Source organism: Mya arenaria, chromosome 4 (genome assembly GCF_026914265.1).
Source record: "Mya arenaria isolate MELC-2E11 chromosome 4, ASM2691426v1".
NCBI lineage: Eukaryota > Metazoa > Mollusca > Bivalvia > Myida > Myidae > Mya > Mya arenaria.
The window spans coordinates 77,667,183-77,693,605 of NC_069125.1; the positions used below are offsets into that span (position 1 = coordinate 77,667,183).

Sequence of the window (26,423 nt, forward strand, 5' to 3'; positions counted from 1 at the left end):
TTGGGTAAAAAGACTGGCCGGACAGGAAAAGTCATGTGATTGTTCAAAATGGTGGCATTCATAGGGAAAGTGATAGGTGTTTTCTTCGAGTATGACACGCCAAGAATAGTTCATATAAGAAGCAAAAAAGTCGGTTTCATCAACAGATTTATACAGCTTTGTATCATTGGATATATCATTGGGTACTTTGTTTTTTTATTATACTGTATATCTTTTAGTGACTACAGTAATCATTATTTATTTGGTAAATGAATCCTGTAACAGTGTAGTGCTATGTCACTGTCTGATGATTAAACTTCAACTGTTGTTGTGTTGGGTGGGTGAAGGCAATTTAAGGCTAAAAGATGAATTAAGAATGTCACAGACACCTAATAGGTCAAATTGGTTTCCTTCAGGCTCCAGGAATTCACAAATAACCAGAAACATATGTAACGGTCAGCTTGTAGGCGGCAGATGTACGTTCATAATAATGTAGAGGTCCGCTGTAGGCGGCGTATGTGCATTCATAGTGTAACGGTGCGCTGTAGGCGGCGGATGTGCATTCATAAAAACTTTCCGTTAGAAACAGAAGTACGATCATTACAGATGTTAACTTGGTTGCTAATATGCAATTAGCAAAGCCCGGGCTCTGTGAGAATAGAGAAGTTGGTGTTTGTTGACGTCGCACGTTACACATATTAATCCGCAATTCACAGATAACAAAATATGTCCATAGGAATTACAACAAGGCTTTTTCACCTTCTTTGCTAGGGGACGAAAATAGGCTACTTCACAATTGGGAAAAATGGCATATTTTCCCAATTTCCAGATATTTTTTTCACAATTCCAAAATATTTTTCCCAAAAAGAAAGATCTTGCTTCAAAAATTTACAATAAAAATTTATTCTGTTTGAGCAAATTATTCATTTTATCTTTTAAGTTAACATAAGAAGAATGCTGTACAATTTAAAAGTTATTCGAGGACCAATTAGTCCATAATATTATATTGTTATCAATTTCCCATTTTGAGACATTTAAGCATTTAAATTTCCCAATTTGCAGAATTTCATGCTGTTATGTCTAAGGGCTAGATATTAAAGGAACACATTGATTGTAACTACGTTTATTTGGACAGCCGTATTGTAGAACCGGAAGTTACCCGTTATCCCAGCATGCAAATATAGATATAAATAGCAGACTACAGTAATGAGCATGGTTCATTCATAAGGATATTACACATGCGTTTAAATTTCTCAAAATGAAATTTTAAGGCTAGGCCTCTGTACAAACAATGTAACTTAAACTACTACACCTAAAATGATTAACTAATTATAAACCATTATAAATATTAACTTAACCAATGCATGCAAAAAAGCAGTAAGCATAGAGCAACACATATGCATATGAAGTTAAACAACAGTTATTAAGCTAAAATAGTCCATATAAACAGCCGCTTCAGAGTCTCTGGCGATTTTTGTGTTGGCGACTCTACGTGTCCATATCCCACTTGTTGTTTTCCTAGCCAAGAATGACAGAACCCAGTGCTAAGTATATTGAGCAGAAAGATAAAGGGCACCTGTTAGATAGTTAAAAAATGGTGATGCTTTGTTGACAGATCGATCTGAATTTATGTTTCATAAAACACTTTAAAGTAATAAGAGAAAGATATTGGCTAAAATTAATGTATGTTTACTTTTGTGTTTTCATTTATGATGAGGAGTTACAGTTAAAGAATATATTACATTGATTTGAATCAGTGGACTTGTGGCATTTAGGGAACAAAATGAATATCCAAATGTTAAATAAGCTCCCTATAGTATACACACATTCTTCAAACACAGTACACTGCAAAATAACACTAGGGTTGGGAATGTGGGTACTTTTACTTCTTATTTCAAAAGACAACTGTCAGGCACGACAAACAAAGTTTGAATGAAAATTTTAGCATGAAAATATTTGCTACAAAACTATCACCAGATGAGACAACCAATCAGAATTTATTCAATATTAATTAAGTGGAAGTGACTACCTGTAAACTTTGACATATTCGAGGTGAATAATTAGATATTTTATAGTAAACATAAAACGATGTTCACTGATGGGTAAACACTGAATGTGAATCATTAGGTTCAGCACTTACATGTATTGTAGGTAGGGTTGGGAAACCGTATCAAATGTATGATTTTTTAGGCCTAATATTGTTATGATCACCAAACTCAACTGAGAATGTGCCACCAGCAACAACCTTTAAACAAAGTAAATTGTAAGAAATTACATACCTAGAACAAAGAATAATGTCCAAAAATTCACAAAAAATTATCACCGATCATAGTTTTATGGAACGTCCACAGAATTTTATCCGCATGAAACACACTATAAGAGTACTTATTAAATTCAACAAGAGTTTCAGAATTATTCCCACAAAAGGTTGAAATGTAATCCTAATGGAATAACGAAATTAAATTGAAGAATAAGATTGTTCTTATATATATATATATATATATATATATATATATGCATGCAAAATGAAAATGTTGATCCGTACAATGGGGACATCTACAAAACTAAATTTCACCTTGATAATATGTTTTTTTGAATTTCAGAATTTTTACATTTTAAAACAGCCTATTGGGCCTTTGAATAATACTTACTATATTTTGAAATTGGATTTAAACTTCATTGTTGTGCCATTACAGGAAGTAAAAATGTCCAAATTATGAAACATCCAGAATTCCGATCAATGTGGTTAAATATGGTTAAGTATGGTACAGGGACCTCCTTCTTGCAGGTCAGGTGCTATACCTACTGAGCTCTGACCTAAGCTAGTCATGATAATCCTGACTACACTATGATCAAACTTTGCAGTAAAATATAACATGGAATCTACTGATCCAGTTAGAATATTTTCATCATACGAAGTGAATCATTTTGTTCTGCATTACGAGTACTAAGGATCGGTTTGCAAGTTATCTGACATTGAAATTTAGATTTTTTTAAACAAGTCTGAATGCTTGATGTATTCATATTATTATAAGTAAGAGTATAACCCAAAAGCCTGAATATGTAAGCATATGAGGAGACCCAGATGTTTTACACTTGCGAGCTTCACCTTATTTTGATCATTGCGTTACAGGTGATACACAGACTACAGAATAACATAAATGGGCAGTATTCTCTTCTCATAAATGTTCCTATCCAGGCCTTTTTCTATAGTACCCAGCGGTCCGACTATCAGACCCATTTCCCTAGGAAATGTATATGATATTTTTCCTAATCTGAAGAAAAAAATCCCAATCAATTTTTTTTACCTGTGATTGTTCATTTAACATCCTTATGAATTGTGTGATGAAGGTTTTGGGGTTAATTGAATTCAGAATTTTTTGTCTTTCATCACATTCAGAGATCAGTATGCAATATTAACTGTCATGATTAATTGCAATAGATATTTACACTCTAATGAATTGATAATTCAGCCATTTCAGTTCTTTTGAAAGAGAAAAGAAACTAAATATACTCTTTAACATCCTCATTTGCATGAGACAGAAAAGCTTGTTGATATAAGTGTAAAATTTCTCATTTTTTTATGTGAAGCGATTATTTTTTTCTCAAAATGTCATATTTCGCAACACAAATTTCCCCAAAATGTCAAGGGTCTTTTTCCTGAAATGGGCAGAAAAAGGCCAGCTTTCATGCCAGGGAGCATTGCAAGTACCTAGGTCATATCAAAATTGTACATTCAAAACACTGGAGATACTGTATATATTGGCATAATCTGTTCATTGCAACAACAATTTTATAATAATAATACAGTGAATAACATAATTATTTCATATATACAATCAATTTTCAATATATAGTTCACATATTAGTATTTTCTATAAAAAACTTTATTTATTCATTTAAAGGTATGCCATAATATTTCAAAAGGGATATCAGGAGTTTGACAATGTACAGGGAGCAATAACAACTAAGCTTAAAGGAGTGGCAGAAACGAAGAATGTTTTCTCCAGCAACAGTAGCCGCATTTGGGACGTGAATGATTATGTTGTTCCTCCCCAGGTCAGTTAGTACTTTACATATTCTCTTGAAATAAATTCTTTCTGCAACTTAAATTTGCACAAGTTTATCTTTTATCAGACGCGGCCCAAAAGCAGCATCTATAGGAATACATGTTTAGAAAATTTTCAATGGACAAGGGTCAATGGATAAGAATTTTAAAATTGTAAAAAAAAGTGATGCGTTTGAAAAATAGCTACATATTTACCAGCATACCTGTCGGAAACGTTAATAATAAGAAATACAGGGTACAATTCTGTGGTTTACTGCAATGCAAGGATTACTGAAATAACCAAATTATTCCAGGCGATTATGCACTTTAAGACATAATGCAGCAATATAAGGGCAAGGCAAGACCTCTATAAACTCAAAATTGATGAGTTACACACCTAGATATCATCATTTTATGTTTAGAATATTTTCCACATATCTTCTTAGCTTGTCCCACAGACATTTACTGCGAAATGACTAATTAGCTGCAATTGGTGGGGGGATACATGTTTTATTTAATCTTTAACGTGTTTCTGACAACATAGTCCCTGCTTATTTCAGTCACTAATTAGAAATTTATTGAAATTTATGTTTACCCTCATTTAATTTATGACAAAGAATATATAATTAGTAAATTTGGTGCAAGATATCTTGCATCAAATTTAGTCTTGTCACTGTCTGTTGTGCCATTTATTTGAGTTTGGCACTAATATTACCCATACCAGGGTGTCACTGTTTTAAGTTTAAAGTCAGTTCAAGTATTTCATTCTGCTGCTCGTTATTTGCAAGCTTCTTCAAAATCAGTGTAATTCTAGACAATGTGACATCAACACCATGTCTTCAGGGCTGGTTATTGAAAGTATGTGTTTGTTCATTTCAGGAAAACCTGGCGTTTTTTGTGACAACCAATCTCATAGTAACAGATGGACAGCAAATGGGAGTGTGTGATGAGGTACAGTTTCCTGTGTTGCGTGACCTGTATGTGTTGCCTGGTCTGTATTGCATGGTCTGTCTGTGTTGCATGGTCTGTCTGTGTTGCATGGTCTGTCTGTGTTGCATGGTCTGTATTGCCTGGTCTGTGTTGCATGGTCCGTCTGTGTTGCCTGGTCTGTGTTGCATGGTCTGTGTTGCCTAGTTGTGTTGCCAGGTCTGTGTAACATGGTCTGTCTGTGTTGCATGGTCTGTCTGTGTTGCATGGTCTGTGTTACCTAGTTGTGTTGCCTGGGCTGTGTTGCCAGGTCTTTGTAACATGGTCTGTCTGTGTTGCATGGTCTGTCTGTGTTGCATGGTCTGTCTGTGTTGCATGGTCTGTGTTACCTAGTTGTGTTGCCTGGGTTGTGTTGCCAGGTCTGTGTAACATGGTCTGTCTGTGTTGCATGGTCTGTCTGTGTTGCCTGGTCTTTGTTGCATGGTCTGTCTGTGTTGCATGGTCTGTGTTGCATGGTCTGTGTTATCTAGTTGTGTTGCATGGTCTGTCTGTGTTGCATGGTCTGTCTGTGTTGCCTGGTCTTTGTTGCATGGTCTGTGCTACCTAGTTGTATTGCCTGGGCTGTGTTGCCAGGTCTGTGTTGCCTGGTCTGTATTGCCTAGGCTGTATTGCCTGGTCATTGTAACCTTGCTGTGGTACCTTGTCTTTGTTACCTGGTCTTGTTACCTAGCTGGGTTACCTGGTCTATGTGGCATGGTCTGTGTTTCCTGGTCTATGCTCCCTAGTTGTGTTGCCTGGTCTGTGTTGCCTTGTCTTATTACCTGGTCTGTTTTGCCTGGTCTGTGTTGCCTGGTCTGTTTTGCCTGGTCTGTGTTGCCTGGTCTGTGTTACTTGGTCTGTGTTGCATGGTCTGTGTTACCTGGTCTTGTTACCTAGCTGTGTTGCCTCGTCTGTGTTACCTAGCTGTGTTACCTGGTCTGTGTTACCTGGTCTTGTTACCTAGCTGTGTTATCTGTTCTGTGTTACCTGGTCTTGTTAACTAGCTGTGTTGCCTGGTCTGTGTTACCTGGTCTTGTTACGTAGCTGTGTTACCTGGTCTGTGTTGCCTGGTCTGTGTTACTTGATCTGTGTTGCCTGGGCTGTGTTGCCTGGATTTGTTACCTAGTCTTGTTACTTAGTCTGTGTTACCAGGTCTGTGTTGCCTGGTCTGAGTCGCCTGGTCTGTGTTACCTAGCTGTGTTGCCTGGTCTGTGTTACCTGGTCTTGTTACCTAGCAGTGTTATCTGTTCTGTGTTACCTGGTTTTGTTAAATAGCTGTGTTGCCTGGTCTGTGTTACCTGGTTTTGTTACGTAGCTGTGTTACCTGGTCTGTGTTGCCTGGTCTGTGTTGCCTGGTCTGTGTTGCCTGGGCTGTGTTGCCTGGTCTGTGTTACCTGGTCTTGTTACTTGGTCAGTGTTGCCTGGGCTGTGTTGCCTGGTCTGTGTTACCTGGTCTTGTTACTTGGTCAGTGTTGCCTGGGCTGTGTTGCCTGGTCTGTGTTACCTTGTCTTGTTACTTGGTCAGTGTTGCCTGGGCCGTGTTGCCTGGTCTGTGTTCCCTGGTCTTGTTACTTGGTCAGTGTTGCCTGGGCTGTGTTGCCTGGGCTGTGTTACCTGGTCTGTGTTATCTGGTCTTGTTACTTGGTCAGTGTTGCCTGGGTTGTGTTGCCTGGTCTGTGTTACCTGGTCTTGTTACTTGGTCAGTGTTGCCTGGGCTGTGTTGCCTGGTCTGTGTTACCTGGTCTTGTTACTTGGTCAGTGTTGCCTGGGCTGTGTTGCCTGGTCTGTGACCTGGTCTTGTTACTTGGTCAGTGTAACTTGGTCTGTGTTGCCTGGGCTGTGTTGCCTGGTCTGTGTTACCTGGTCTTGTTACTTGGTCAGTGTTGCCTGGGCTGTGTTACCTGGTCTTGTTACTTGGTCAGTGTAACTTGGTCTGTGTTGCCTGGGCTGTGTTGCCTGGTCTGTGTTACCTGGTCTTGTTACTTGGTCAGTGTTGCCTGGGCTGTGTTACCTGGTCTTGTTACTTGGTCAGTGTAACTTGGTCTGTGTTGCCTGGGCTGTGTTGCCTGGGCTGTGTTACCTGGTCTTGTTACTTGGTCAGTGTTGCCTGGGTTGTGTTGCCTGGTCCGTGTTACCTGGTCTTGTTACTTGGTCGGTGTTGCCTGGGCTGTGTTGCCTGGTTTGTGTTACCTGGTCTTGTTACTTGGTCAGTGTTGCCTGGTCTGTGTTACCTGGTCTTGTTACTTGGTCAGTGTTGCCTGGGCTGTGTTGCCTGGTCTGTGTTACCTGGTCTTGTTACTTGGTCAGTGTTGCCTGGGCTGTGTTGCCTGGTCTGTGTTACCTGGTCTTGTTACTTGGTCAGTGTTGTCTGGGCTGTGTTGCCTGGTCTGTGTTACCTGGTCTTGTTACTTGGTCAGTGTTGCCTGGGCTGTGTTGCCTGGGCTGTGTTACCTGGTCTGTGTTATCTGGTCTTGTTACTTGGTCAGTGTTGCCTGGGTTGTGTTGCCTGGTCTGTGTTACCTGGTCTTGTTACTTGGTCAGTGTTGCCTGGGCTGTGTTGCCTGGTCTGTGTTACCTGGTCTTGTTACTTGGTCAGTGTTTCCTGGGCTGTGTTGCCTGGTCTGTGACCGGGTCTTGTTACTTGGTCAGTGTTTCCTGGGCTGTGTTGCCTGGTCTGTGTTACCTGGTCTTGTTACTTGGTCAGTGTTGCCTGGTCTGTGTTGCCTGGTCTGTGTTACCTGGTCTTGTTACTTGGTCAGTGTTGCCTGGGCTGTGTTGCCTGGTCTGTGTTACCTGGTCTTGTTACTTGGTCAGTGTTGCCTGGGCTGTGTTGCCTGGTCTGTGTTACCTGGTCTTGTTACTTGGTCAGTGTTGCCTGGGTTGTGTTGCCTGGTTTTGTTACCTGGTCTTGTTACTTAGTCTGTGTTACCAGGTCTGTGTTGCCTGGTCCGAGTCACCTGGTCTGTGTTACCTGGTCATTGTTACCTGGTCTGTGTCACCTGCTCTGTGTTTCTTTGTTTTGTAACCTGGTCTTTGTTGCCTGGTATGTGTTACCTGCTCTGTGTTGCCTGGTCTGTGTTGCCTGGACTTGTAACCTGGCCTGTGTTACACAGTCTGTGTTGCTTTGGCTGTGTTGCCTGGGTTGTGTCTTGTTACTTGGTGTGTGTTGCCTGGGCTGTGTTACCTGGTCAGTGTTGCCTGGTCTTGTTACCTGTTGTGTGTTGCCTTGTGTGTGTTGCCTGGTCTGTATTGCCTGGTGTGTGTTTCCTTGTCTGTGTTGCCTGGTCTTGTTACTTGGTCTGTGTTGCCTGGTCTTGTTACTTGGTCTGTGTTGCCTGGTCTTGTTATCTAATTGTGTTGACTGGTCTGTGTAGCATGGTAATAGGGCAAACTCCTCTTGTTTTGAAATAGTTTATTTAGGCACCATCACATTATTATATAACAAATACCTGGTATAGAATTACATGACAAAGGTGTAAACAATCATAACAAGGCATTTTATATGAAAGATTAATTACTGAACTCATTGCATTCATCATGTTTTGATGTGTTTCAAACTTTGATTCAGGATGGTAAGGTGGCCGGGGCAAACTGCACACTCGATGCCAGTATCTGTTTGCCTGGGGAACCCCTTCTCACTGGAGATGGTAGGATCTGCCTTATTTCATTCATGATATAAAAAGTTACTGCTATGTAGTGATCCATTCCCATGTGAATATGTTCTTAATTCTATAAACAGTATTAGATTCAGTAGTTGAACACATCTGTGTCGATTAAGAAATCTGTGTTAAGTTCATATGCATGATGTAAGGACCAATTGCCCAAGTTGAAATGTTTGAAAGCAAGGCATGTGTTGTAGATCATTTCAGTTGGGCAATCAGGAGTGTACATGTAGTTCTTGTTTTACAATCACACTGTCTTATCAGCTTGAAATCTCATCAGGCCTAAAAAAAAAAATATGTCTGTTTCGGGTAACCCGACCCTACCTATAAAAATGCGCCGACCCTAACTATTTTTTTCCGTTTCTGAGCAAAAACAATTATTCGTTATCGAATAGAGAGTTACGAAGGGCGGATAAATGCAGATTTTAATCAGAATTATTGTTTATATGATTAAACAAAGTCAGGCAATGACAGTAATGTAGGAAAGACTGCCTTGTGCAAGAAAACACTCTGAACTTATGACAGATTTTGAAAAAAAAAAAAAAAAAAAAAAAATGAAAAAACATCCCTACCTAGAAATTTTGGGAAGGTTACCCTAAACAAATAATTATTTTTTTTTAGGCCACACCACGTGACTGATTGAGCATATTAATAAGAATGAAGTTACAAAATTCCAATACAGAGTAGCCTGGTGAAAAGATGGGCTTTGAGAATATGCCCAAAACTGGGAGTTTCATAGCTGTACAATTAGTTCTGATTAGATTTTATTTTTATGCCCCCCTTCGAAGAAGAGGGGTATATTGCTTTGCACAGGCATGTCGGTATATCGGTCGGTCGGTCTGTCGGTAGACCAAAGCTTGTCCGAGTGATAACTGAACAATTCCTGGAAGTATGGTCATCAAACTTCACATGAAGGTTGGGCCTGACCAGTAGATGACCCCTAGTGATTTTGGGGGTCATCGGGTCAAAGGTCAAGGTCACAGTGACCTTTAATGGTAAAATAATTTTAAAGCTTGTCCGAGTGATAACTCAACAATGCCTGCACCCATGGCCCTCAAACTTGACATGGATGTTGAGCCTGACCAGTAGATGACCCCTATTGTTTTTGATGGTCATCAGGCCAAAGGTCAAGGTCACAGTGACCTTGAATGGTAAAAGGTTGTCCGAGTGATAACGTGACAATGCCTGCACCCATGGCCCTCAAACTTGACTTGGAGGTTGGGCCTGACCAGTAGCTGACCCCTATTGTTTTTTGGGCTCAATGGGTCAAAGGTCAAGGTCACAAAGACCTTGAATGGTAAAAGGTTGTTCGAGTGATAACTCAACAATGCCTGCACCCATGGCCCTCATACTTGACTTGGAGGTTGGGCCTGACCAGTAGATGACCCCTATTGTTTTTGGGGGTCATTGGGCCAAAGGTCAAGGTCACAGTGACCTTGAATGGTAAAAGGTTGTCTGATTGATAACTCAACAATGCCTGCACCCATGGCCCTCAAACTTGACTTGGAGAATTGGCCTGACCAGGAGATGACCCCTATGGTTTTTGGGGGTCATCTGGCCAAAGGTCAAGGTCACAGTGACCTGGAATGATAAAAGGTTGTCCGAGTGATAACTTGACAATGCCTGGACCCATGGCCCTCAAACTTGACTTGGAGGTTGGGCCTGGCCAGAAGATGGTCCCTATTGATTTAAGGGGTCATTGGGCCAAAGGTCAAGGTCACAGTGACCTGGAATGATAAAAGGTTGTCTGAGTGATAACTTGACAATGCCTGCACCCATGGCCCTCAAACTTGACTTGGAGGTTGGGCCTGGCCAGAAGATGGTCCCTATTGATTTAAGGGGTCATTGGGCCAAAGGTCAAGGTCACAGTGACCTGGAATGATAAAAGGTTGTCCGAGTGATAACTTGACAATGCCTGCACCCATGGCCCTCAAACTTGACTTGGAGGTTGGGCCTGGCCAGAAGATGGTCCCTATTGATTTAAGGGGTCATTGGGCCAAAGGTCAAGGTCACAGTGACCTGGAATTGTAAAAGGTTATCCGAGTGATAACTTGACAATGGCTGCACCCATGGCCCTCAAACTTGATATGGAGGTTGAGTCTGGCCAGGAGATTGTCCCTATTAATTTTAGGGGACATTGGGTCAAAGGTCAAGGTCACAGTGACCTTGAATGATAAAAGGTTGTCCAAGTGATAACTCAACAATGCCTGCACCCACGGCCCTCAAACTTGACATGGAGGTTGGGCCTGACCAGTAGATGACCCCTATTGATTTTAGGGGTCAAAGGTCAAGGTCACAGTGACCTTGAAAGCAAACTCGACAATTCTTGGACCTATGGTCATCAAACTTGACATGGAGGTTGGGCCTGACCAGTAGATGACCCCATATTGATTTTAGGGGTCAAAGGTCAAGGTCACAGTGACCTTGAAAGCAAACTCGACAATTCTTGGACCTATGGTCATCAAACTTGACATGAAGGTTGGACCTGCCCAGTAGATGACCCTTATCGACTTTGGGGTACATCTGGCCAAGGTCAATGTCACAGTAACCTTTAACGCAAAAAAGTTAACAAATCTTCCCCCACTGATATCTCAACAATGCCTGAACCTATGATCATTAAACTTGACATGGATGTTAAGCCTGACCAGTAGATCACCCTTATTGATTTTAGGATTCATAGAGCCAAAGGTCAAGGTCACAGTGATCTTGAATGGAGGTTGTCGGAGTGATAACTCAACAATGCCTGAACCCATGGCCTTCAAACTTGACTTGGAGTTGCATCTGACTTGAAGATGACCCCTTATGATTTAAGGGGTCATCGGGTCAAAGGTCAAGGTCACAGTGACCTTGAACGAAAAAAACTTGTCTTGTGATAACTTGACAATGCCTGCACCCATGGCCCTCAAACTTGACATTTAGGTTTCTGGTGACCAGCTGATGACTCTGGATTTTGAGTTCATAGAGTCAAAGGTTATGAGGGTCATAACACACTTTATCCTCACACTTTAATGGTCATAATCTTAAAACAGCAACAAATCAGCTGTCATTTCGGTCCATGCATATTTCATTCAATTGTCCATATAATCCTGACAACATGGCGCTCAGAGGGGGCATAATGTTTGACAAACATCTCTTGTTTTAACTGTATTGAAGTTCAAATGAATATTAACATAAAAAAACGCTATCAAAATACTTTGCATTCATTATATTTCTTGTAAAACAGTGCACTTGTAGTCACATTGTGGATTTGTTTATTTGTACCACAATATACAAGAATGACTTAAACAAATGGAATGAAAGTTGGTATCTCAAATTGAACATAAATGAATTGATTTTGAAGTGTAATTGTTGATGTATCCTCAGGTTATATGACTGGTGCATGTGTAGAAACAAAACGTTACAACAACACCAAGGTGTGTGAGGTGGTTGCATGGTGTCCTACAGAAGACGGAAGAAAACCGTTGTAAGATAATTACGTTTATATTCAAATTAATAATGTTCACGGTGATGATGCAAAGCAGATTCTTTCCATCCAAATTCTTCATTCGCAGGTTCTATCCGGCATCGATACGGATTCTATACTTTATGTTTACATTAAAAAGTGGAATGCCGAAATATAAATCGTTGAAAACAACAGCAAGTGCTGTAATTATGTTTGTGATTCGATACCTAAAGAATAACTTCATTAACTATCGACAAACAAACACAAAAATGAAAGCCCCATATGATAGGACCCCTATCTTTGTATTTATCTAAACAAATGAAAATAACACAGCGATCATAATTCTGACAGCAAATATCAAGCGAAGGAAACCTTAATATTTTCCTACTGTCAGCTATTTACATCCTGATAATTACGTTTATCTTTTCAAAGAAGGTATCGAAGTAGGTTTTATTTAATTTACTGCTTTCATATATACTCTTTGTGATAAAAAGTGCAAATAAAGTACTCGCTTGTCGGTTCAGCGAAGATCCGGATTCTATCTTTTATGAGTAGTTGTATAGAACTTTGGGCACCGGATATATTTTGTCACTCGCACCTGATTCTATCCAAGATTAATGACACAAATCGCGTAAAAATATAAATGATGTCTTATATCATTTTAATTTATCCAATGTATGTTCATCTTCGAAGTCCAGAAAGAAAAAATAACAAAATTGACATCATGAAATCAATTTTTGATATACATTATTTGTTTTTATGAATCTCATAATTGATTGTTACTGCTCAACTGACCAAATGCATGATGCTGACACAATTTTAGGGTCGCTGCAAACTTTTAAGGGTAGGTCTGCTAACTGAAAACAAACATTTTGTTCACGCCTTGTGCAAAATAATAAATTCTTATATGTTAAAACATCGGCTGCGTTAATGACCCATGGTGCAAGCAAACGCAGAGATTATTATCGCTTAAGGCACACACAGACATTTTAATTACATGAACAACAAAATGTACTAATTACTTTTTACTCTCGAGATACGCGATTAGATCGTCTTGTTTAAATAAATATGAAGCAAAAACCCAATTGCCTAATTTACATGAGAGTTATAAAGTCATGTGAATTGTTTGCATATACAATTTAAAGTAAACTATAATAACGTTATGCTTCTTTGCAATTGCCTGAAAACAAATGAATATTTTTGTTTAGTTTTTGATTGTTGCAACAAGGTGTTATTTTTGGAGCATAGATGCTAAATAACTTAAGTCCTGAAAGCACCGTTTCTGCTCATAGCCTATGTTTTTCACATGAAATTTCTTCACTTTTTTGGTAAATTTGACACGATTGTAAAACGACATCCCTTCAATATAAATAGATTTAAATTCAATAATAATATGGTCATTCTTAAAAATAGAGATATTTTCCTATACCCAAAAAGATAACAGTAAACATGCGAGAAATTGCTGAGATGTACTGAACGTTGCCGGATAGAACCAATAAATGAAAAATGTGGACGGAAAGAATCTGCTATGTATCATATCATCACTGTGATGTTACAGGTTCAAATTATTTTCCATTTTATAACTTGCATAACACTACACTGTTCCCATGTTTTTAATTCTACAGATATAAAGATAGGAAACGCAACTCCAAGGTCTCTAGAAGGGTGATACAATGATATGACCCATTGTTTGATATACACCCATCTCTAGAGGTCATGCTATGAATATGATGTTTTCTGTTTACAGGCCAAATCCACCTGCTCTTGCTATAGCTGAAAAGTTCACAGTCTTCATCAAAAACAATATAGAGTTTCCCAAGTTTGGTGTAAAAAGGTAAAACTTTACCATTTTCTGTAATATTTTGTTAAATTAATTGATTGCGTAAAGCTGTTTTGATTTTTATGCCTCCCTTCGAAGAAGAGGGGTATATTGCTTTGCACAGGCATGTCGGTCGGTCGGTCCGTCCGTCGGTAGACCAAAGCTTGTCCGAGTGATAACTCAACAATTCCTGGACGTATGGTCATCAAACTTCACATGAAGGTTGGGCTAGACCAGTAGATGACCCCTAATGATTTTGGGGGTCATCAGGTCAAAGGTCAAGGTCACAGTGACCTTTAATGGTAAAATAATTTTAAAGCTTGTCCGAGTGATAACTCAACAATGCCTGCACCCATGGCCCTCAAACTTGACTTGGAGATTGGGCCTGACCAGTACATGACCCCTTATGTTTTTGGGGGGTCATCTGGCCAAAGGTCAAGGTCACAGTGAACTTGAATGGTAAAAGGTTGTCCAAGTGATAACTTGACAATGCCTGCACCCATGGCCCTCAAACTTGACTTGGAGGTTGGGCCTGACCAGTAGATGACCCCTATTGTTTTTGGGGGTCATTGGACCAAAGGCCAAGGTCACATGTACCTTGAATGGTAAAAGGTTGTCCGAGTGATAACTCTACAATGCCTGCACCCATGGCCCTCAAACTTGACTTGGAGAATTGGCCTGACCAGGAGATAACCCCTATGGTTTTTGGGGGTCATCTGGCCAAAGGTCAAGGTCACAGTGACCTGGAATGGTAAAAGGTTGTCAGAGTGATAACTTGACAATGCATGCACCCATGTCCCTCAAATTTGACTTGGAGGTTGGGCCTGGCCAGAAGATGGTCCCTATTGATTTTAGGGGTCATTGGGCCAAAGGTCAAGGTCACAGTGACCTGGAATAGTAAAAAGTTATCCGAGTGATAACTCGACAATGCCTGCACCCATGTCCCTCAAACTTGACTTGGAGGTTGGGCCTGGCCAGAAGATGGTCCCTATTGATTTTAGGGGTCATTGGGCCAAATGTCAAGGTCACAGTGACCTTGAATGATAAAAGGTTGTCTGAGTGATAATTTGACAATGCCTGCACCCATGGCCCTCAAACTTGACATTTAGGTTTCTGGTGACCAGCTGATGACTCTGAATTTTGAGTTCATAGAATCAAAGGTCATGGTCATAACACACTCTATCCTCACACTTTAATGGTCATAATCTTAAAACTGCCTTAACGGCAACAAATCAGCTGTCATTTTGGTCCATGCATATTTCATTCAATTGTCCATATAATCCTGACAACATGGCGCTCAGAGGGGGCATAATGTTTGACAAACATCTCTTGTTTGCTAAGATATGTTTGTGCATGTGCATGTAGTTGTTGAAAAGAATATGGCTGCTTTATTCCAACTAACATTTAAAGATGCCAGTGCTTAATTGTTAGAATGCCCATTTTATTGGTTTGTTGTATACAGTTCCAATGTTGCTCATATCAAAGAATGATGCCCATATTGTGTAACATTGTAATAAGAATTGGCAACTACAGGAGAAATATACCCAGTAACCGGGACGTGAGTGCTCTGGCCAACTGCAGATATGACCCCAACACTGATACCCAGTGCCCAATATTTCAGCTGAAAACAATTGTCTCTGGAGCAGATATTGAATCTTTCAATGCTATTGCTGTAAAGGTACCAACACATTTAGGATACAAGAGGCTTTACAGGGGAAATAAGGAAATCTTATGTATCAGGTTCATAGCGGGTTTTTGCCCTCCATGGCTGACTGAGTGTATCTTAGGGGACAATGTACAAATAAAGATGATACAAAGTTTCTGCTCTAAAACTGCATGTTATTTGCACTGTGTCCATCAAGCTTTTGAAAAAATAATATTGTCTGTAGTTTCAGGGCTCTCTGGACAAGGAATGTAATTGTTTCATTGCAAGTTTTCTTTTAGGTGCAAGAATGACTCGTATAATTATGTTTAGAGACCAAACCACCAAAAAATACAAAATGCAATCTTTCAGGAGAAATATTGTTGGATTTGATGACCAAAACGAGTTACGAAACTGCAGGTTTAAGTTGGAAGATGATAAGTACAAGTTCTGCCCTATATTTGTTCTTGGAGATATAGCTACTTACGCTGGTACTCAATTTGTAAACATTGCTCAAAAGGTAAACTTAAAAGTTCTTGTGCAACGTTGCATGTATTTGTTTGTTTAAACTGTTTACGTTACAAGTTCATATCTGTTTTGTTTTTTTAATTTAACATTGTCCGTTTCTTATAGCGCTGATTCATAACATTTTAGTCAAATTTCCTTGAAAACTACCCCATAAGGCCATAGTAAGGTAATGCTGTTTTTGAAATGTTCAATCAATAGTGTGATATGTATTGGAAGTAATGTAATTTTATTTTTTTTAAGTGCAAGAAAACATTTGCCTATTTACTAGTCAGATAATAACGTAACTTAAACCAAACTTCTCTTTTATCAGTTTTGACTCCTTCATTCCTGTAGTTATTGTGAATAACGATTGGGTTGTTTTCAAAGTATGAAACCTACAATAAATAATAAAGTCAGAAAATCATTCCTTTATTTCCTCTGTAAAGAGCCTACCCTAGTCAGAATATAGTTCTCTTGTTAAGTGTCTGTTAGGCCTTCACATTATGCCTCTAAACAGGGCCTGTGTTGGCTACTGGGCTTGTCCCTATAGCTCCCATGGAATAATTTATATATTGAAAAGTAAAAGAGGATAATCAACAGTCAATACAAAATTACTAAACGTTAAATGAATAAAAATGTAAATATGTTATTGATGAAGAAATATATGATGTTTTTGATTCCATGTATAACCTTTTCAATTTACTGAGCATGTATTGTTTTCAACAGGGAGGAGTTATTCAAATCTTGATATCCTGGAACTGTAATTTAGACCACGGTGCTGAAAATTGCCTACCAGAGTACTCTTTTAGGAGGCTAGATGAAGAAAATGATGTACTTTCTCCTGGATATAACTTCAGGTACAGTAACACATATTGTCATCAATGCATTATGTACAATAAACTTGCATACTACTTCAAATATGTCCACTGTCAAATTTTGATGCATAAGTGTGTTAAGTGGACATTGTTTGAATGTTCCATGTACAAGTGTTATGAGTGGACATTGTTCGCAAATGTAACATGTACGAGTGTAATGAGTGGACATTGTTTGCATGTTCCATGTATGAGTGTAATGAGTGGACATTGTTCACAAATGTAACATGTACAAGTGTAATGAGTGGACTTTATTTTGTTTGAAAATGTTCCATGTACAAGTGTAATGAGTGGACTTTATTTTGTTTGAAAATGTTCCATGTACGAGTGTAATGAGTGGACATTGTTCGAAAATGTTACATGTACGAGTGTTATGAGTGGACATTGTTCGCAAATGTTCCATGTACGAGTGTAATGAGTGGACATTGTTCGCAAATGTTCCATGTACAAGTGTAATGAGTGGATATTGTTCGCAAATGTTCCATGTACGAGTGTTATGAGTGGACATTGTTCGAAAATGTTCCATATACGAGTGTAATGAGTGGACATTGTTTGAAAATGTTCCATATACGAGTGTAATGAGTGGACATTGTTCGCAAATGTTCCATGTAAGAGTGTAATGAGTGGACATTGTTTGCAAATGTTCCATGTACGAGTGTTATGAGTGGACATTGTTCGAAAATGTTCCATGTACGAGTGTAATGAGTGGACATTGTTCGAAAATGTTCCATGTACGAGTGTAATGAGTGGACATTGTTCGAAAATGTTCCATGTACGAGTGTAATGAGTGGACATTGTTCGAAAATGTTCCATGTAAGAGTGTTATGAGTGGACATTGTTCGCAAATGTTCCATGTAAGAGTGTAATGAGTGGACATTGTTTGCAAATATTCCATGTACGAGTGTAATGAGTGGACATTGTTCGCAAATGTAACTTGTACTAGTATTATGAGTGGACATTGTTTGCAAATGTTCCATGTACGAGTGTCATGAGTGGACATTGTGCGCAAATGTTCCATGTAAGTGTTTGATGAGTGGACATTGTTCGCAAATGTTCCATGTACGAGGGTGATGAGTGGACATTGTTCTCAAATGTTCCATGTACGAGTGTGATGAGTGGACATTGTTCGCAAATGTTCCATGTACGAGTGTGATGAGTGGACATTGTTCGCAAATGTTCCATGTACGAGTGTGATGAGTGGACATTGGTCGCAAATGTTCCATGTACGAGTGTATTGAGTGGATATTGTTCGCAAATGTTCCATGTACGAGTGTATTGAGTGGACATTGGTCGCAAATGTTCCATGTACGAGTGTAATGAGTGGACATTGTTCGCAAATGTTCCATGTACGAGTGTATTGAGTGGACATTGGTCGCAAATGTTCCATGTACGAGTGTATTGAGTGGACATTTTTTGAAAATGTAACATGTACAAGTGTAATGAGTGGACATTGTTCGCAAATGTTCCATGTACGAGTGTAATGAGTGGACATTGTTTGAACATTTTTGATATTGTTTGAAAACGCTACATGTTTGATTCAGAACACATTGTTTTAAACGCTGTATGTTTAAGTTGAGTAAGTCCACATTACATGTTAGTTTAGTTAGTCTATGTTGTTCGAAGATGTTATAAATAGTTTTAAAATGTTACCTGTTTTAGTTAGTCCACATTGTTTGCAAACGTTACATGTTAAAGTTAAGTTGAACAAATTGTTTTAAACTGTTATATCTTCAAATTCATGTTTAAGTTATGTTAGTATACATTGTTTGAAAATGATACATGTTTAAGTTATGTTAGTATACATTTTTTGAAAATGATACATGTTATGTTATGTTAGTCCACATTGTTTGAACATGTTACATGTTTATGTAAATGCTTTTATATTTCCAGGTTTTCAAGATACTATAAGGATGAGAATGGTACAGACACCAGAACTCTTTTTAAAGCATATGGCATAAAGTTTATATTAACTTTGCAAGGGCGTGCTGGGAAATTTAGCATTGTCCCACTTGTGTTGAACATTGGCAGTGGTCTTGCGCTACTCTCTGTGGTATGTTTGATGAAACTTTGGTGTTTAAAACTACATTTATAGCTGTAATTTTTTTCTCTATTTTTGTGGATTTCTGCTTTACATTTTGTGGATTTCTGCTTTACATTTTGACCCAAGATTAAGAATTATGGCATGAGTTCATGAATTCATTGATCTTGAATATATCTTGTTATTTTTTAATCTAATTTCAGGCTACAATAATATGTGACATAGTTGTGTTGTACGTTTTGAAATCAAGGGCTTTATACAAGGAAAAGAAGTATTTAGAAGTGGTTGGTGATGATGCATATGAGGTAATTTGCTAACATATAAGTTCTGGTGATTAAATGATTATGTTTCTCTGATTCTAATGGCCAGTATTTTGTTTTAGCTACTTCCATTCTATTTCTCTTAAATTATCTTTTATATTATATCATACACTATGTAAAGTGGACAGAGTTCCATGCTCAGTTGTTACGAACTGTAAGTCTTATCAAGGTTGATCATACGGTAATGATAAAAATCATTAAACAACCCATTACATTTTAGCAAAAGGAAGGCTTAAAACTATTGGACTCCTTCAGCCAGTGATGAAAATTCATGCTGGTAAATCTGAATATTTAATCTCCTTTATTGTAGGGCTTTTCCAATGAACACAATGGTAATTTTGAAATAATGCAATCCCTATGTTATCACACCCATAATAAGCATCAAGTAACAAGTGGGCATTTGCTTTGAAATGCCTTTTCATCTTTTTTTCCTATTCACTTGCTGCATTTTGGTTTGCCAGCACAACGTGGTAAACTCAATGGGATAACTTGAACTGATCATTCTGTCATGGTAAAACACTGTCCATCAGAGGAGCATAAGCATCACAAATGTTGTTTTTTTTAATTCACCTAAGAACGTCACTTTTGAAAACTCTCAATTGTAGTCAGAGAAGGGTCCCAGCTAATTGAAATTACATTTTGTGGGTTTGTACTCACAAAATTGGAGAGTTCAGCATCAAAATCTGTATTTTTTTGCAATTACTTTGTAGAGGCATAATGACTAATTCCAGTCAAAGCTTTCTATGTAGATTTTAGACATAAAGGTTGGAATAATTACATGTGGACCTTGTCCTTAGCCATTCATGCTGTCCCACAGTGCACCTCCTATATCAACTTAGTGATATCTATATATCCCTATAACCTCAATATAACCACTTCAGAAATAAACATTTAAAATTCATTTTGAGTTGAACTTATTTCAAGTAACATTGCCAAAAAGTAGACTGAAAGTTATTTTTCGATATAGCTATGTGCTTCAGATGAAAACAAATATGTCAATGGCAGTGTGTATATTTTGGCAGTGTGGTGGAATGCTAGATTACCTGTTGTTATGTTTAATGTTATTTTAGGAAATGAGGGATGACAGTCGAGCCGGCTGAGATCACATTCTGACAACTCATTTTCATGTGGACAACACCATTTGACGCTGTGATACTCCTTTGAAACTTGTTGTTTCACCCGCCTAGTTCCTCACTCATTCCTTTTATGTTGTTTAATGCTTTGGTGTAATATTTTTTGTTCTTAAGTGATATAATCACAAATTATTAAAGGTGCTGAATTGTAGATTTAAACCAAAAATTTGTTATTGTGATTTAATGTTAAAAGGTACAGTGTATATCTACATAGCATAATATATTGTTGTTTTCATCTTAAAAGTCCGTAGGTAGTGCATGAACATGTACATGACTTTATATATAAATACCAGGTTTTACTGATATTTATGTTGACAATGACCTATATCTGGGACCAAACTGGGTGTATGTATTGTAGTGTGTTTACCAAACTCTTATAACATATCAGTACCAGTTTCATACACAGCGTAAGTCTCACTAAACATAGGCCAATTTTCACAATAATTTCCATAAATAAGCCGTTATTTTTCATATTGTGTTTGGCTGCACAATTACTTCATTCCACTAGTAGTTATTAAATATGATAAGTACAACTGTAGTATGTTCACAGCTGTATTTTGGTACATCTGCCCAGTGGACCAAGTACACATGGTATGTACAAAAAACAAATCACATCCATTCCATTCAGACATTTTTCTTGAAACTAAATTGTCAAATATCTCCAATATATAAATAAAGACAGTGACTGTAAAGGCTTATGACAATAATTCATTGAAAATCAATAAAATCAGATTTTTAGCTGAGATTTCAAGAAAATTATATTAATCAATACATACATGATATTTGAAAATATACTTAGTACATTTCGAAATATATTTTTTCTGTTCATACTGTTATGTGTATTTGTAGATATAATAGATTTGCACAATAATGATGAAAAAAACTGTTAAAACATTAGTCTATTATGGAAATTACATAACAAATCTAATGTTTTTATGATTTATCATTTGTTGTATCATTTTATGTCTTTAAAAAAGGATATGTATTGTATTTTATACTGTTCAACATTTTTGAGACCAGTGCCCAATTTTTTGAAACTTCTTAAGTTCCTTAACAACAGGATTAAGCTTAGCTCATTATTTTTGTTTTGCAATAATTTGCGTAATATTTACTTCTTTAAAAACTTTTATACTTTAGATAGGAATTAAATTTATAATTATCACAATAAACCATTTTCCTTACATGAAAGTTCATTTTAAGTATATATTTTAGCTAATTGAAATAAGCTACTTAAGCCTGTTAAACTTATTTTTTTTTTCGAGAAATCAGGGCCCGTACTTTCCTTAAATAAGACACTGTTTTCAGTTTGAATTAATGTTTTTTGGATTATCTGCTACTTGTTTTTGTGATATCAGCAATGGTCATCCATCATTCAACCTTCTGTATGATCATATGTTAGCTACTTGTTTTTGTGATATCAGCAATGGTCATCCATCATTCAACCTTCTGTATGATCATATGTTAGCTACTTGTTTTTGTGATATCAGCAATGGTCATCCATCATTCAACCTTCTGTATGATCATATGTTAGCTACTTGTTTTTGTGATATCAGCAATGGTCATCCGTCATTCAGCCTCCTGTATGATCATATGTTAGCTACTTGTTTTTGTGATATCAGCAATGGTCATCCGTCATTCAGCCTCCTGTATGATCATATGTTAGCTACTTGTTTTTTGGACATTGGCAATGGTCATCCATCATTCAACCTCCTGTATGATCATATGTTAGCTACTTGTTTTTGTGATATCAGCAATGGTCATCCGTCATTCAGCCTCCTGTATGATCATATGTTAGCTACTTGTTTTTGTGATATCAGCAATGGTCATCCGTCATTCAGCCTCCTGTATGATCATATGTTAGCTACTTGTTTTTGTGATATCAGCAATGGTCATCCGTCATTCAGCCTCCTGTATGATCATATGTTAGCTACTTGTTTTTGTGATATCAGCAATGGTCATCCGTCATTCAGCCTCCTGTATGATCATATGTTAGCTACTTGTTTTTGTGATATCGGCAATGGTCATCCGTCATTCAGCCTCCTGTATGATCATATGTTAGCTACTTGTTTTTGTGATATCAGCAATGGTCATCCGTCATTCAGCCTCCTGTATGATCATATGTTAGCTACTTGTTTTTGTGATATCAGCAATGGTCATCCGTCATTCAGCCTCCTGTATGATCATATGTTAGCTACTTGTTTTTGTGATATCAGCAATGGTCATCCGTCATTCAGCCTCCTGTATGATCATATGTTAGCTACTTGTTTTTGTGATATCAGCAATGGTCATCCGTCATTCAGCCTCCTGTATGATCATATGTTAGCTACTTGTTTTTGTGATATCAGCAATGGTCATCTGTCATTCAGCCTCCTGTATGATCATATGTTAGCTACTTGTTTTTTTGGACATTGGCAATGGTCATCCGTCATTCAGCCTCCTGTATGATCATATGTTAGCTACTTGTTTTTGTGATATCGGCAATGGTCATCCGTCATTCAGCCTCCTGTATGATCATATGTTAGCTACTTGTTTTTTGGACATTGGCAATGGTCATCCATCATTCAACCTCCTGTATGATCATATGTTAGCTAGTTGTTTGCATGTAATGCGGAACATATTTTCCAACCTGGCTGCTGATATCTCCCAGCAGTTTCTATTGTATTGTTTATAGCTGTATGTATAGCTATAATAGGAGCCTGTTGTAAATATACAGCTGTAGTCATATGTATAGCTATAATAGGAGCCTGTTGTAAATATACAGCTGTAGTCATATGTATAGCTATAATAGGAGCCTGTTGTAAATATACAGCTGTAGTCATATGTATAGCTATAATAGGAGCCTGTTGTAAATATACAGCTGTAGGTGTATTTTTGCAGTGAAAGTATTGCTAATCCTGTTCTTCATAGCTGCAGCTATACTTTTGAATGAAACAACAACTAACAATTATTTGCTACAAGTATACAGCTGGTGGCTTAAGTTATATTTAATAGATTTCTATTGTATATTGTAACCAATGTAACCAATTTAAAAAGTGGCTCAGTAACAGTGAGACCAAAATATAGCTTCAGCTATTAATTTATAGCTTCAGATGTATATGAAAATACAGTTATAGCTGCTTTTGTTGTTAATAAACAACTAGACCTGTACTTTTGGTGCACAAAGTATTGTTACAGCTGTATTTTGTACTTAGCTATACTTTGAAATTCAACTGCCATAAATTACAGCAATGACTGAAAATATAAAACTGTAGGGTCTGTAGGTCACTTTGTCATATTGTATTTTTTGAGTCACCAAGTACCTTAGAGTTGGAAGTAGTTTTCTTGGTAAGGTATAGCACACCAGCTCCTTGTTTATGGATAATATGTGTGATGTTGTCCTTTCTACACGTGTGAATTAATGAGTGTTTTTCCCAACATTGTCCCCATGTCCGAATAGCCTGTGTCAGTTGAACAATAATCACATTTGGATAATTTATTATCAAAATACCAGAACTATTACATGAAAGGTATGTAGTATGTTATGTGCAATTACTTATCACATTGTCCACTTTTGGATCATATTGTGTTGTCTTGTATTAATTCAAGTGAAATAGTCATCAATCTGCAAAAGTGAAAATCAGTTTTCATGTTGCCAACAGTCCTTTTCAAACACTGTAATGGTTACATATCATATTTATGTCATTGATATATATTTTTGAAAATCACCTTTATTGTGTTGCAATATTCTTTTAGAATAGAAATGATTTCCTGGTTTATTCTGGGTCGTGTCTCACTACTACACTACTGGTTGACCATACAAGAGGTGTGGGCCTGAACGGGGTTTGGTGGAAAACCATACAATAGGTGTGGGCCTGAACGGGGTTTGGTGGAAAACCATACAATAGGTGTGGGCCTGAACGGGGTTTGGTGGAAAACCATACAATAGGTGTGGGCCTGAACGGGGTTTGGTGGAAAACCATACAATAGGTGTGGGCCTGAACGGGGTTTGGTGGAAAACCATACAATAGGTGTGGGTCTGAACAGGGTTTGGTGGAAAACCATACAATAGGTGTGGGCCTGAACGGGGTTTGGTGGAAAACCATACAATAGGTGTGGGCCTGAATGGGGTTTGGTGGAAAACCATACAATAGGTGTGGGCCTGAACGGGGTTTGGTGGAAAACCATACAATAGGTGTGGGCCTGAATGGGGTTTGGTGGAAAACCATACAATAGGTGTGGGCCTGAACGGGGTTTGGTGGAAAACCATACAATAGGTGTGGGCCTGAACGGGGTTTGGTGGAAAACCATACAATAGGTGTGGGCCTGAACAGGGTTTGGTGGAAAGAACAAGACCAACAATGATTGTGTGAAGTAAATGGTCCCTATGCTGAGGAAGACATGACCAAGTCACCATTAAAGAACCAAGCCCTCCATGTGTAAAATAAAAGCAATTCCAATTTCACAGCAGCTTGCATGATTTCAGATGACAAGAAACCACCAAAGTGATATAGTAATTTATCTACATGTATTAATAATGACCTCCAAATAAACTTCGAATAAACAGTAAATCACACATGCACAATTTCATAATGGTTGTGATCTGGTGTGTATTTCATTCTGACGGCTGTATAAACTAAACTTACAATGGGTAATTAATCATGACAATGAACATGATTTCATTAGATCTAGGTTTTCAGGACACCAGCACGTTGATGGTATACTGATCCATTTTCTGGTGAAGGTTGACAGTTAATTGCAGGTACAGCAACATCATTCAAAAGGCATTAATAAAATGTTTCAGTGGGCCAGTAGGACAGCAATAAACATTTGTTACACAAGGCTAGAAGTTTCAATTTACTCTCCCTCATAAAAAATGACTTTATTTAAGATGAAACTATATATGTGATAATCAGGTAACTTAGTGTTTCCTATTAAATACTTGATAAAATATATTACTATGAAGTCAAATCGTTCTTTGTCTCTTAAGATAGAGGACTTAAATTATTTACTTGTTTGATAACGTTTGTAAGCATAACCATGTTATAACTACATTGGAATTGATGATTGGTTTAAGTTTTAACCGTGAACCAATAGGGGCATTTTGCTGTCCGTTGCTGTTCATTGTATAAATATTTCAACCATGCATCACAGAAATGATCAATTATTGGTCCTCTCCCAGCTGTGTTCAAATGACTATATCATGCAGAAAACCTGTTGTTAATTGTGATAGCAGAACTATGTAAATGATTGTAAATTGTTGGTTTCCAGAATTTAGACAATGTCAATTCAAACTTGTCATTTTGTGGGATTTACTGTATTCATGTCTGATCCTTGAAGTCCTTTTCAATATGTAAATTTGGTTTATATGTTAAATGTGTAAAGACTGTAGACCTTACAGCACAATAAATCTCTACCATACTTGGCTTATATGTTTATTTGCATAATAGCTTGACTGTTTTTGATCAACAGCCAGCTCTCTTTATTAACTCCAAAGGTTTTGCCTTGAATTTGAAATTTTATCAAATTCATTTTGTCTGTTATTAACCAGGTTTTCACATAGTGAAACCTGGTTATTAGAATGGCGAACGTTGTTGTTCGGGTGGGCGGGCGGGCGGCCTTTCAGCGTCAAATTCACCTATGAAACTGAATAACTTTAGTAAGGGTTGACATATCTTGACCAAACTTGGTCTATAGAAAGAGTTTATGGGTACCTTTCATGGGATTGCGTTTGGGGTCCCTAGGGTCAAGGTCAAGGTTACTGTTACTAAACATAGGAAAACGGTTGAAACTGAATAACTTTAGTAAGGGTTGACATATCTTGACCAAACTTGGTCTATAGGAAGAGTTTATGGGTACCTTTCATGGGATTGCATTTGGGGTCCCTAGGGTCAAAGTCAAGGTCACTGTTACTAAAAATAGAAAAATGGTTGAAACTGAATAACTTCAGGATGACATATTTTGACTAAGCTTGGTCAATAGGAAGAGTTTATGGATACCTTTCATGGGATTGCGTTTG

The 26,423-nt window shown here is 37.8% G+C and overlaps 1 protein-coding gene across 2 annotated transcripts; it reads left to right on the forward strand.

Moving 5' to 3' along the window:
* The first annotated feature begins 19 nt into the window (after nt 1-19).
* Nucleotides 20-25,825, forward strand: LOC128231655 (P2X purinoceptor 4-like). Of its 2 annotated transcripts, none has more exons than XM_052944706.1 (11): nt 20-182; nt 3,885-4,038; nt 4,907-4,978; nt 8,562-8,640; nt 12,019-12,118; nt 13,845-13,931; nt 15,450-15,594; nt 16,792-16,922; nt 18,828-18,987; nt 19,179-19,280; nt 20,366-25,825. In XM_052944706.1, the coding sequence occupies exons 1-11, from the start codon at nt 49-51 to the stop codon at nt 20,393-20,395; spliced, it is 1,194 nt and encodes a 397-aa protein (XP_052800666.1). In that variant the 5' UTR covers nt 20-48; the 3' UTR covers nt 20,396-25,825. The 2 variants fall into 2 exon arrangements, with proteins under 2 accessions (XP_052800666.1, XP_052800664.1); XM_052944704.1 differs by lacking the exon at nt 15,450-15,594 and adding an exon at nt 15,931-16,078.
* The last annotated feature ends 598 nt before the right edge of the window (nt 25,826-26,423 follow it).